Source organism: Oryza brachyantha, chromosome 1 (genome assembly GCF_000231095.2).
Source record: "Oryza brachyantha chromosome 1, ObraRS2, whole genome shotgun sequence".
In the NCBI taxonomy this organism is placed as follows: domain Eukaryota; kingdom Viridiplantae; phylum Streptophyta; class Magnoliopsida; order Poales; family Poaceae; genus Oryza; species Oryza brachyantha.
In genome coordinates this window covers 139,777-150,596 of record NC_023163.2, presented here as the reverse complement: position 1 = coordinate 150,596, position 10,820 = coordinate 139,777, and the positions used below count along the sequence as shown (strand labels likewise).

Genomic DNA, 10,820 nt, shown 5'->3' with positions numbered 1-10,820 from the left:
TTCTTGAAATTTTTTAAATAAAACGAATGGTCAGACGCTTTACACAGAAACAAAAGAATTAGTTTTTTGTTAGACAGAGGGAGTGTGAACTTTAGTGACACCTTCGTCTATTCGCTTTTACTTAGAGCAAGTTCAATAATATAGCCAACCAATAGTTCCAATTTATCTATAGTCAATCTAATAGCTAATTCATACAACATTAGTATATGATCCCACATATCATATGCACACGTCCGTGTGCAGCTAGCTATAAATTAATAGCCCACCTCTCTTCTCTCTTTATCTCTTTAAAATATGTTTATAACTGGCTTATAGCCTGCTATTGTACATGCTCTTGTAAGCCAAAATATAAACTGTTCGACCTTAATTTGGAGTTGATTATGGTTTTTTCATCATAATTTATTTTTCGATCAAAGCTTTTACATCGCTAGGAACATATATATATATATATATGTAAAAGTTTTATTCACAAATTATTTTTCGATATATCGATAGATTCTTCCGCTGAAAAAACCAAACAATATCCCCGAAACATTTTCCTACAAACATCAATCAATCCCATGTGATCTGTCACCTCGTCTGTCGTTCCCAACAACAGACATCGCAATAGATTGAAAACATGGCAACTTCAAAATTATGCATTGAGATTTCATCTGTTATCAAATCTACTCCACTTCTCTGGTCTGGGTTTTCAACTTCCAAAACACAAACAACCAAAATTCATACAGTTCACGGATGCGGCAGCTTCAAAGCTCTCGCGCTACCAATCTAATGGACCTGCTACCATCTCTTCCTCTTTTTAAGAAAAAAGAACAAACACTGTCTTATGGTAGGCAAGTATATCAGCGCCTCTTCTTGCTTGCTTTTGCACCACTGGATTTTGACGGGCTTGCAACCAGGTAGATAAACGTTCCAACCAAGCCAACAACGGACACCAGCGACCCATACTTCGCCACAAGCCTCTGCACAAGGATAATTTCTCAGTAACTTCTACCATAGACGCACAAGAAAAACTACTCATAGGAGAAAACAAAGAATTTACCTTAGCCTGAACCAACCAGGAGAGCAAATCCAGGATTCCCACATGGCGCGTGGCAGCAGCATAAACAACACCAGCATATTAGGAATAGAGGGGAAGACACTGGAACGTACATGCAATGGCACAGTTACTTACCCATTCAAACTTCTTTTCTGGAGGCCTCTCAGCAAGAATATCAAGTGCAAGGATGGGGGTTGAATAGGCCTCCTTCACCATACAAAAGTTATTTGAGCAATTGCAGGCAGCATATCATTAAAAAAAAAGATTGCTCTAAGTGCAACAGATTATACCTGAAGTGCAGCCTTTGTGGGAACACGGTATTTGATAACAGCAGGTGAACCTTGAAACCTGCCCTGTACTTTGGTCTCCAAGACAAATGCGTGTGAAGCAGTGGCACCACTAAAAGCAACAAAAGAAGTCATTTTCTCTATCATCTTGTAAGAAATAAGATAGCAGAGAGATGCAGCATGAAATGAACTCACGGGTCAAGCCTCTCCAATGTCTTTGACACCTCTCCAGAGATAAGTTCAAATGCCTCCTTTGGCCAAGTATCATCATTAATGCTCACATCATAGGCAGTTCTGCAATAAATTGTACAGTCAGTTTATTATGTGATGTACATAGTTGTTTGCCATCACATTACATTGACAAAGTAAACTAACCAAAACAAAAAAAAAAAGAAACAACGATAGATTTTGCCCATGCAATGAAACTATAGTTTATATAGATAATGCATTTTCAGGGAGAAGAATAGATAACCATAACCTATATTATATATAGTAGGCATGGCCAAAGTATTGGCACAGTCAAAAACATATTTCGATATAGATCCCTAATGAAACCCACCTCCTAAGCTGTCACAACAAATTCTCTCTTAGTCTCTTATCAAGTGACCAAATAGTACTTTAAAACTTTCTCACGGTACCAAGCTCTCCCTTTGTTGCTACTAAGCTAAATTTTATCAAATTTTGCCATCGAGATCCAATAAAACAATTCCAATCTAAAATTCAACAACAATCCATATTATGTACATAAATTGAGTAAGTTATGGTATTTGTGCTCCAATTATCAGCTTTAGTTTTAAATTAGCTTTAATTGTCTGGTAAGAAAATGTACGTTGTTACTTTTGGTGATTGTAAGCTGGAGCTTTGGGCAGCATGGAAAAGTTCAGACTTCAAACAGAGAAAATGCACATACCAGGTTTTGTAAGAACATACGAAGGGGGAAAAAAAAGAGGCGTAGAGTGATCAGCTGGCAAGTTCAACCTATTAATTTCAGTGAAATGAGCCGAACATAGCAGTCAATGTACCAGTCCAGTTATCCAAACTGGAGTATATCCAACAGTAACTGGAAAATAAACGACCGTGTGTGGTTCCTTACAGAAGTAGAATCATGTAAAAATAACAGAATCTAAACTAGCAAAAAAGACAATATGTGCACTGCAAGCGAATCACATAACATTTGAGACACTAGATAGATAACAAGAGATCATGAGATGGAGCACAATTCCATGCAATTTAACATAGCGTGCCCGTAATTGGTAGGATAAAATTGTACTAGTACACAAAAAGCAGCAGGGAAAAAAATGGTTGAATAGATGGCAACTATGAGAATGAGATGGCAGCTGTGGATCTATGTATAGAAATAGCGGACGGATCCTCAGACGCAGATCCGAGAAGAAAACGGAAGGTTCCCTCCTTGCAACGAGAACTAGAGGAGAGGAGGAGAAGATTACTGACGCGGATCCCTGGTTGTAGAGGTCGAGGGAGACGGCGAGGCGCTCGACGCCAGGCTTGGGGCGGGAGAGCGAGACTTTCTTGTGCGCGACGAGGAAGGGCACATCGGCGGCGGCGGCGATGGCGGCGGAGGCGGAGAGAAGGGCGGCGAGGAGGAAGAGGATGGATCGCGCCATGGACGGGACGGGACGGGGTCGGGCTGGATCTGTCTCTCCTCTCCTGCGTGCGTGCCCCCCTCGGCACGATTGGACTTGTACTAGTAGTCTCAGTCTCAGTGCTGTTTACATTTGAAAAAAAATTTGGAACATTTTACGAGACGAATAAAAAAACGAATTTTACGGCTAGCCTAGAAACCTCGAGACGAATCTTTTAAACCTAATTAATCTATCATTAGCATATATTGGTTACTGTAGCACTTATGGCTAATCATAGGCTAATTAGGCTCAAAAATTCGTCAAAAGATTTCTTCAATTAGTTTTTTAGTTTATCTATGTTTAATACTTTATTTATGTATCCAAAAATTCGATGCGATGTTTTTTAAAAAAATTTTAAAAACTAAGCAAGGCCTCAGTCCGATGGGGATGGCTGGTTTTGGGCCTCCTCACTCATCAGCATGCATGCTCGGTCCAGTAATTAAATTGACTTCCTACTCGAATTCCCCCCAAAAACAAACAAAATCCCGTAACTTAAGTGGTGTTTAGATTGAGAAAAATTTTGGAAAAAGTATCACGTTAAATGTTTGACCGGATGTCGGAAGGGGTTTTTGGACACGAATAAAAAAACGAATTTCACAGCTAGCCAAGAAACTGCGAGACGAATCTTTTGAGCCTAATTAATATGTCATTAGCATATGTTAGTTACTGTAGCACTTATGACTAATCATGGGCTAATTAGGCTCAAAAGATTCGTCTCAAGATTTTTTCCATGATTGTGCAATTAGTTTTTTAGTTCATTTATATTTAATACTATATTTATGTGTTCAAAAATTCGATGGGATGTTTTTTTTAAAAATTTTTAGGAACTAAATAAGGCCTTACTAAGTAATATAGACAGACAACTGCTTTATTTGTGATCGTTTGGCTTATTCTAGAAAAAAAATAAACAAACATCACATTTGTAAATAGAAAATAATTTATAAAGACTTTTATGTACATGATCTAAAAGCTAAGACTAGAAAAATAAATTACGATAAAAAAACTTTTAAATCTAAATAAATTACGATAAAAAACTTTTAAAATCTACTCCAAATTTAATGTTGAAATTTTAAATTTTGATTTATAAGCATAAGTAGAAGCAGAAATAAAATATGAGTCAGCCAGTGACAAATTCACATCCAGTTTTCATTCATTCTGCTCCAGCATATATCCTCCTCCCTCACAAGTCACTAGTAGCTGTAAATACTGAATTGTTCTGTTCGAGTATAAAAAATTAATAATCAGTAGCTGTGGCGCCCCCTTTTGCTTCCTTTCGTCCCGGAAGGGTTCGGCTTCTTTTTAGAAGGGCTTCCCAGCAGCTTCCATCATCGACTTCGCTCGGATCAGCCTCTCTATTTGCCTCACGATCTGTTGTTCATAATACACACAATAAATACATCAAATTAAAATACTGTCTGTCTGTCTTGCCCAGCTCTACAACACCTTTTACTTCATCAACCTGACTGATACCCATATTGTAAATTTACTTTACCTCAAGGACCATGTCCTCTAGGGTCACTGAGTCAATGCTGCTGTAACCCAGTTGAGACGCTACGTCTGAAAGGTATTCGACACCAAGTTAATGACGACAGCATTATGCTATTACTTAATTCAATGTTTGCTCTCTTTGTTTCTCCTTTTTTTAATTTCAAACTATATGTGGATGAAAAGATGTTTGTTTATGCATCTCTCGGGTTTACTTTGGACTGAAACAGTTATATCGGAAACTCCATAGCGCTCTTTCAGTTCATCGTATCGCTGTCGCACTCTGCTCATTGCCTGCAAAACACGATAACTCTGACGTGATTGGCAGATATTAAGCAGTCACATAGCAACAATGTACACCCAGTCATTTTATTAATCCAAGCCATGGAGTTAACAAAGAAAGAGTCCTTGCCAACCTAGACTCACTAGGCATAAGCAATTGGGGGCAGTGTCTTTCGCATAGGAAAATATTATTAGGGCATGTACTTAACTACATCATATTCAGAGGAACAAGGCTGTTGTTTTAGCAGATGCCCAAGTTGATTGTTGATTAACAAATACATGATTGCTGGACATAGTGTAACTACAATAATCTGTAGTATGCATAACTATGAACACTGCAGTTTTAAAGAGAATTTTGCATGGAATCTGAAGAAGGCAGGGAAACAAACCTCAGAAAAGGAATCAGGGTCTGAAGTAGCTTGCGTCTTCAACATATCATTCACCACCAATTCCAGAGGAACATTGATCCAAATGGAGACTCCATGCCTCAGTAGCCCACTTGAAATTGAGCACAAGCATTCATAAGTGGGTGACAAATATGGGGGATGAAACGGAAATATGGAATGGAGGGACAAGATCGACATACAGATTGGTTGAGTTCATGACAGCACCATCCCCACAGCAAAGCACAAGGCTGCCCATGGAGGTTAACTGCTTGAGCCCTTCAGTCTGCCATCAACACTCAATATTGATCGGTTTGTTGGTTTGTCAAGAAAGCAGAAAAAGTTTGGAGAGAAAAAAAAAACCTCAACTTCGAGGTAACCGTTGAGGTCGGATTCCCTGAAAGCGTTGAGGGCATCTTTGCCTCCAAGAACATCCTCGAGCAGCTCTTCGCTGCAGAGGTAGCGGTATATGATCGAATTGGCAAGGAGCTTGGCGATGTTGCGCTTGGCAGTGCAGTCCGTTCCTGCCATTGCCAGGTCATTGATAATTAACAAATACTACCACCGTCCCTAAATGTTTGAAGCCGTTGATTTTTTTATAAATATTTGACTATTCATATTATTAAATTTTTTTTGTCAAATATATAAAGCTATATATATGCACAAAAGCATATTTAACAATAAATGAAATGATATAAAAATAATTAATAATTATGTAAATTTTTTAATAAGACAAATAATCAAACGTGTATAAAAAGTTAACACCGTCAAACATTTAGGGGGAATATTCGATTGTGAGGAAGACTGATTGCATATGGAGGGAGGGAGGGAGAGAGAGGATGAGATCGAGGAGGGGAGGGGACGACAGACCGACGATGTAGATGGGCGTTTTCCTGAAATCGCCGACGGCCTCCGCAGTTTTCCTCTGGAATGGATTGCAACGCATTATTAGTCGAGATATTCCCCCACCCAAAGGGGAAAAAAAAGATGAGGATTGTACGGACGAGCAGCTCGACAGAAGGGTTCAGCTCCTCCAGGGTGAGCTCCGAGTCTGCAACACGACCTTTTTTGGATTAAAATCCAAAATCCAAATCGTATTACCGGAAACAACAACGACGACGACGACGACGAAATCTTCCTAGGGTTTGATGGAGCTATTACTACAATACGATACGGGTAGTACACTACATACATACTGGGGAAAGCGCGCAGACGACGACAGGCGACGCGGCTGGGGGCGGCGAAGAAGAAGCGCTTCGTCGTAGAAGAAGAGAGAGCGCCCGTGCCCAAGGCGGCCGCCGCCGTTCTCATCGTCGCCATTGCCTCGCGCTCTTTCTCTTGCGCTCGACCGTTCGTTATCCGCAGGCGCGGGGGAGGGGGAGGGGAGGGGGAGCCAAAAATATAATATAAGAACAAGAAAATAGAATACGGGCGGGCCCATGTGTCAGATAGACTACTCCTCTTGGGTCCGGTCCCACTTCCTTCCCTCTATAAAATCACGCTCTCCCCTCCTCCTCCTTCTTCTCCTCCTTGGTTCCTCCGCCTTCGCCACCGAAACCATGCTCGTATCTATTTTTTCAGATGATGGATGGGTTTCAACTATCATCCAGTTTTCTTTTGTCGTCTTTCTTCTCAACTTCCTTCGTCTTTGTGATTCTCGCTTTATCATACTTTTGTGGGAGGAGTCGAATAGGAAAGTGGCTCTGCATATGAAAATGATGATCTCGTTTGGTTGCAGTAGCATCCGTCACTCTTAGATCGTGATGCCATGTGCATGCCATCATCATATTCCGCATGAGATTTCTGAGCATTCAACCATATGCACTTGTGCATTTCATTTCTTTCTGTATGTTTGTTTCTTCCATCTTGTGATCGATTTGACCATAGAGTGTCTCCTTTGGGTGGTGTTTGAAAGGAATAATGAAAGTTCACTAATGTTGTGAGACAGCGGCTGATGTTGCAATGATACACTAATTCCACATGAGATTTATGACCGTTCAAGCTTTTATTTACTTCCATCTCTGGTCATTTCATCAGAACGATGATGTATTTTTGTGTTGCCTTACTTGCTTAAGGAGGATGGTCTTCCAAGATCTCTTTGTTTCTTTGTCCACATTCAAGTTGCCTTCTTTTACAGAGGAGATCCGTGATAAGATGTCAACAATTGATTGACAAATCTAGCGTAACTGACAGTGAAGATCTTAACACACCATGGATAGTGGCTGAGGGACATGATATGTATGTACTAGCATGGCTTTACCAAACCATTTAAGAAGAAACAGACCGAGTAAGGCCTCAGTTTAGTTCCAAAAATCTTTTGGAGAGAGATCACATTGACGACACATACGGTGCTCACGTATTTAAAGTATTAAACAAAAAAACCCGGCCCTTTGGAACGGTATAAAACGTTGATCATGAATAACTAGATTGCACGAAAGTTCCATTTACAATCTGGTTGCATCGAGACCATACATGTGGCTCAATTAGGGCAAGATCCAATGGCAATGTAAACAAGAGCTCTTTGTTTTCATAAAGGGCAGTCAAATCTGTCATGGAAGATACAATGGCAATGTACATCTCTTTTGCAGACCAATTCAACAATTCACCCAGATCCAGTCAGATTGAGCAACAGTTCATCGGATAGAATAACGAGTAACCCAAAACTGAAAAGAATCATATCATTTTCAAATGTCCAATCATTTTCCTACAAACAAGCAAACAAAAATTCCTCATCCTCACAAGAGGCAGAGGCAATACCAAAATGCCGGCTACAATTGCGCACAAAAACTCACAACAGAATCTAGATCCAATATTCAAATTTCTACCACTCTGAATCTTCTCACCAGTCAGAACCTATCAAAACATACACCAATCAAATCAACATACAAAATGAATGATAGTACACAACTTCATGCAGGCAATACCCTGCGGCGCAATGTTAGATCATCTCTGCTCTCTTGGGCATACTAGATGTTTGCTCCTGAATAAAGCATTCTAGCTCTGATTACAAAATTGGCTCAACTCCATCAGTGACTAGAACTGGGGGAGAGAAAAAGAAGGCGGTCATCCTCAGAGTACAACAGCTGCCTTGTCTGGAGTAACATTCTGGAGGACAGTGGCTATCAAAGGCTCGTAGTGGTCAGCACCAGCACCACACCATGCTGCAAGTAATAGAATTGGGCATCAACTTTAGGTGTGCATACATCATAAGAATTCACCCTAACACAATTTAACAGCAACAGAATTTTGTTGTGACATATGTTGTTACGCCAAATATTCAGTTCGTACTGGCTTGCAGGGAAAGGATTCCCAAAAGACACAACGAACCTGTTCCCTTCATGAAAAGAAAAATTGGTGGCTCGCATATTTCTCCTCTAGGCCGGTGCGGAAGAAAGAACACACAGTTGTCCTCATCAACCATTGCATCCGCTCCATGCGCTTGCACCTATTGGTGCACAAAGAAAAGGCCCTGTTAGATGGCAGGTAAAAGTGCTGAGAAAACTATCAAACACAGATGCAAGATAGCAGCCAGATCTATGGTGACTAGCAAACTATCATGCATAACATTCCATGGGCTTTACCACATAAACTTCTCTCTTGAACTCGGTTGCTAGGCATTCAATAGCTATATCATCACCAAAAGCTGCTGCATGGCCATCCCGGTTCTCATCAATGGTCAGTAGGCCTTCCTCTGTGTACTGCAGAGTGATTATATCGTGCTCGTCCTCTGCAGAACCGGAAACAGACATGTATTTGGTCCAACTATCTCCGTTGTTTACAGCTATGCACCTCTCCTTGTAGATAGTTTCAGCTGCCATTTCCCTGCAAAGCAGTCAACGTCAAGACTGGTATATAGAAGTAGATAGGAAACAGCTTGATTTGGTGAGCAGGCTCCAATCCATGGGTTGTTACAACAGTACAGTTGCACCAGGAAGCATAAATTTCTGCTTAACATGCCTAGCAACTTGGCATTCTGTGATCAAGATGTACAACTGTACCAAGGTAAAACATGACAATACTAAATATACGAACTGATATAATAGGTCGAGCAGCATCTAGTACATGGAAATGGTGGATATCCAATTTGATTCCCACTACATGTGCATACGCGTTGGTGACATTATGAGTTTTAAAAAAAAAGAAATTGGTTGTGTTTGACCATTTCATTCCGGCAGGAGCTAGGCGCAGTAGCATCAAAATAGTTGAAGAAACATGAAATGCTGTAATTTGTATCAATGGGAAAGACTGGATTTTTGGTATGCCTGGTTACAGCAAGCGGTGAAATGAATATTAACGACAAGAAAAAAAAAAAGGCAAAGGGGTTTGGATTTGAGAGAGGGGATCCCATCGTGGTACCTTTGGATGCCGAGTTGGACAAGGTCCCGGATGGCAGCGTCGAGGTCGTCGCGGAGGGCCTTGGGCGCGAGCAGCTTGAGGTCCTGCACGACGTGGACGCCCCAGCCGGAGTTGAGATCCGGGTGGTAGAGGTGACGCACGGCCGCATCGACGGCTTCCCTGTCGGGGGCGGAGGCGGCAGCATAGACGTCGGCGAAGCGGCGGACGATGCGGTGCCTGAGGTCGCGCGCGTCGGGCTTGGCGGCGGCGGCCCTGCGGGCGGCGGTGAAGAGGCAGTTGCCGTCGGCATCGACCTCCCCAGCGTGGTCAAGGCGGAAGACAAGGGGAGGGGCCGGGGCGGGGGGCTTCCAGGCGACCCCGCGCTCCCAGATCCGGTGGAGGCGGCGGCGCTGCTGGTCCTCGAGGGCGGCGACGGCGGCCCAGGTGGAGGGGGCGGGGGCAGGGGATGGGGAGGGGGAGGTCCAGGTGAGGAGAGGGGCGGGAGAAGGGGGAAGGGCCTCGGCGACGGCGGCGGAGGAATCGCAGAGGAGCTTGCCCATTGGAGGCCCTAGTCAGTCCGTCCGTCCCTCCCTCCTAGGTTAGGTAGGGTCGGAGCTAGCTAGGGTTTCGTTGAGGAGAGGAAGAAGAAGGAAAGGGAAAGGAAGGGAAGGGAGCGCGAGGAGGAGGCGGGTGAAATCGAGGGAGGGAATGAATGTGACCGTTGCTTGCGCATTTCCTTTCTTACCCTTCCCTCCCACCCCTCTTCTTCTGGAAACTTCCTATGCTACGCCTACTTTGGTAACATCACTCACTACTCTCCTCCTACTACTACTACCAGCGTGTGCGTGTGGTTGGTGGGTTGGATGCTCCCTACTCATACGCGTCGGTCATCTCCTCTTCGCTCCCGTTTACTTTGTCACTTGATAAATGATTGGGTCACACATGCACACCCGAATTCAACGGGCCGCGTTCGGCAGGCGCAACTTAACCCTCTCTCGTGTTTTCCACACGTACGTTTTTTAACTGTTAAATGATATATTTTTTATAAAAAATTTTTATAGGAAAATTATTTTAAAAAATTATATTAATCTATTTTATATTTTGTTAGTAATTAATTAATCATGTACCAATCTATTACTACATTTTTCGTGCCAAACATGGTCTATGAGTATGTATCAACCACAGGTGTGTGTGTATTTCTTCAATCCTCGGTCAAAGTATTGGTTGATACTACATCTTAATAAACTTTTAGCGGTTGATCTTTTGGTTTTTTCACGGTTTATTTATAAACGAAAAATAATTATATATATATATATAGCAATCTAAAAGCTAAGATTGAAAAATAAAATATGATAAATAACCTAAA

The 10,820-nt window shown here is 42.0% G+C and overlaps 3 protein-coding genes across 5 annotated transcripts; all 3 read right to left on the bottom strand.

Annotated features, from left to right (window-relative positions):
• Positions 1 to 621: 621 nt before the first annotated feature.
• LOC102703341 (translocon-associated protein subunit beta) lies at positions 622 to 3,011 on the bottom strand. Its single transcript, XM_006643571.2, has 6 exons — positions 2,779 to 3,011; positions 1,522 to 1,620; positions 1,330 to 1,438; positions 1,175 to 1,246; positions 1,043 to 1,048; positions 622 to 962 (listed from the first exon to the last, which is right to left on the bottom strand). The coding sequence occupies exons 1-6, from the start codon at positions 2,949 to 2,951 to the stop codon at positions 843 to 845; spliced, it is 579 nt and encodes a 192-aa protein (XP_006643634.1). The 5' UTR covers positions 2,952 to 3,011; the 3' UTR covers positions 622 to 842.
• A 1,075-nt stretch (positions 3,012 to 4,086) lies between these two features.
• LOC102703068 (probable inactive shikimate kinase like 1, chloroplastic) lies at positions 4,087 to 6,491 on the bottom strand. 3 transcript variants are annotated; one of them, XM_015838262.2, is made up of 9 exons: positions 6,316 to 6,491; positions 6,124 to 6,182; positions 5,990 to 6,044; positions 5,483 to 5,643; positions 5,323 to 5,405; positions 5,126 to 5,234; positions 4,670 to 4,748; positions 4,462 to 4,526; positions 4,087 to 4,337 (listed from the first exon to the last, which is right to left on the bottom strand). In XM_015838262.2, the coding sequence occupies exons 1-9, from the start codon at positions 6,437 to 6,439 to the stop codon at positions 4,269 to 4,271; spliced, it is 804 nt and encodes a 267-aa protein (XP_015693748.1). In that variant the 5' UTR covers positions 6,440 to 6,491; the 3' UTR covers positions 4,087 to 4,268. The 3 variants fall into 3 exon arrangements, with proteins under 3 accessions (XP_015693748.1, XP_015693752.1, XP_006643633.1); XM_015838266.2 differs by having other exon boundaries at positions 5,489 to 5,643; XM_006643570.3 differs by having other exon boundaries at positions 6,124 to 6,170.
• Positions 6,492 to 7,762: 1,271 nt separating this feature from the next.
• Positions 7,763 to 10,125, bottom strand: LOC102702786. Its single transcript, XM_006643569.3, has 4 exons — positions 9,476 to 10,125; positions 8,701 to 8,941; positions 8,447 to 8,564; positions 7,763 to 8,280 (listed from the first exon to the last, which is right to left on the bottom strand). Exons 1-4 carry the CDS (start codon positions 10,012 to 10,014, stop codon positions 8,189 to 8,191), a joined length of 990 nt encoding a protein of 329 aa, XP_006643632.2. The 5' UTR covers positions 10,015 to 10,125; the 3' UTR covers positions 7,763 to 8,188.
• Between the last annotated feature and the right edge of the window lie 695 nt (positions 10,126 to 10,820).

Coding starts and splice junctions, on each gene's coding strand:
- LOC102702786 (XM_006643569.3), bottom strand. CDS start 10,014: ATGGGCAAGCTCCTCTGCGATTCCTCCGCCGCCGTCGCCGAGGCCCTT. Junction 8,942..9,475: donor GTCCAACTCGGCATCCAAAG/GTACCACGATGG, acceptor ACTGCTTTGCAG/GGAAATGGCAGCTGAAACTA. Junction 8,565..8,700: donor TCAAGAGAGAAGTTTATGTG/GTAAAGCCCATG, acceptor GTGCACCAATAG/GTGCAAGCGCATGGAGCGGA.
- LOC102703068 (XM_015838262.2), bottom strand. CDS start 6,439: ATGGCGACGATGAGAACGGCGGCGGCCGCCTTGGGCACGGGCGCTCTC. Junction 6,183..6,315: donor TCGTCTGCGCGCTTTCCCCA/GTATGTATGTAG, acceptor AATCCAAAAAAG/GTCGTGTTGCAGACTCGGAG. Junction 5,644..5,989: donor AACGCCCATCTACATCGTCG/GTCTGTCGTCCC, acceptor TGGCAATGGCAG/GAACGGACTGCACTGCCAAG.
- LOC102703341 (XM_006643571.2), bottom strand. CDS start 2,951: ATGGCGCGATCCATCCTCTTCCTCCTCGCCGCCCTTCTCTCCGCCTCC. Junction 1,439..1,521: donor ACATTGGAGAGGCTTGACCC/GTGAGTTCATTT, acceptor TGTTGCTTTTAG/TGGTGCCACTGCTTCACACG. Junction 1,247..1,329: donor CCACAAAGGCTGCACTTCAG/GTATAATCTGTT, acceptor TGTATGGTGAAG/GAGGCCTATTCAACCCCCAT.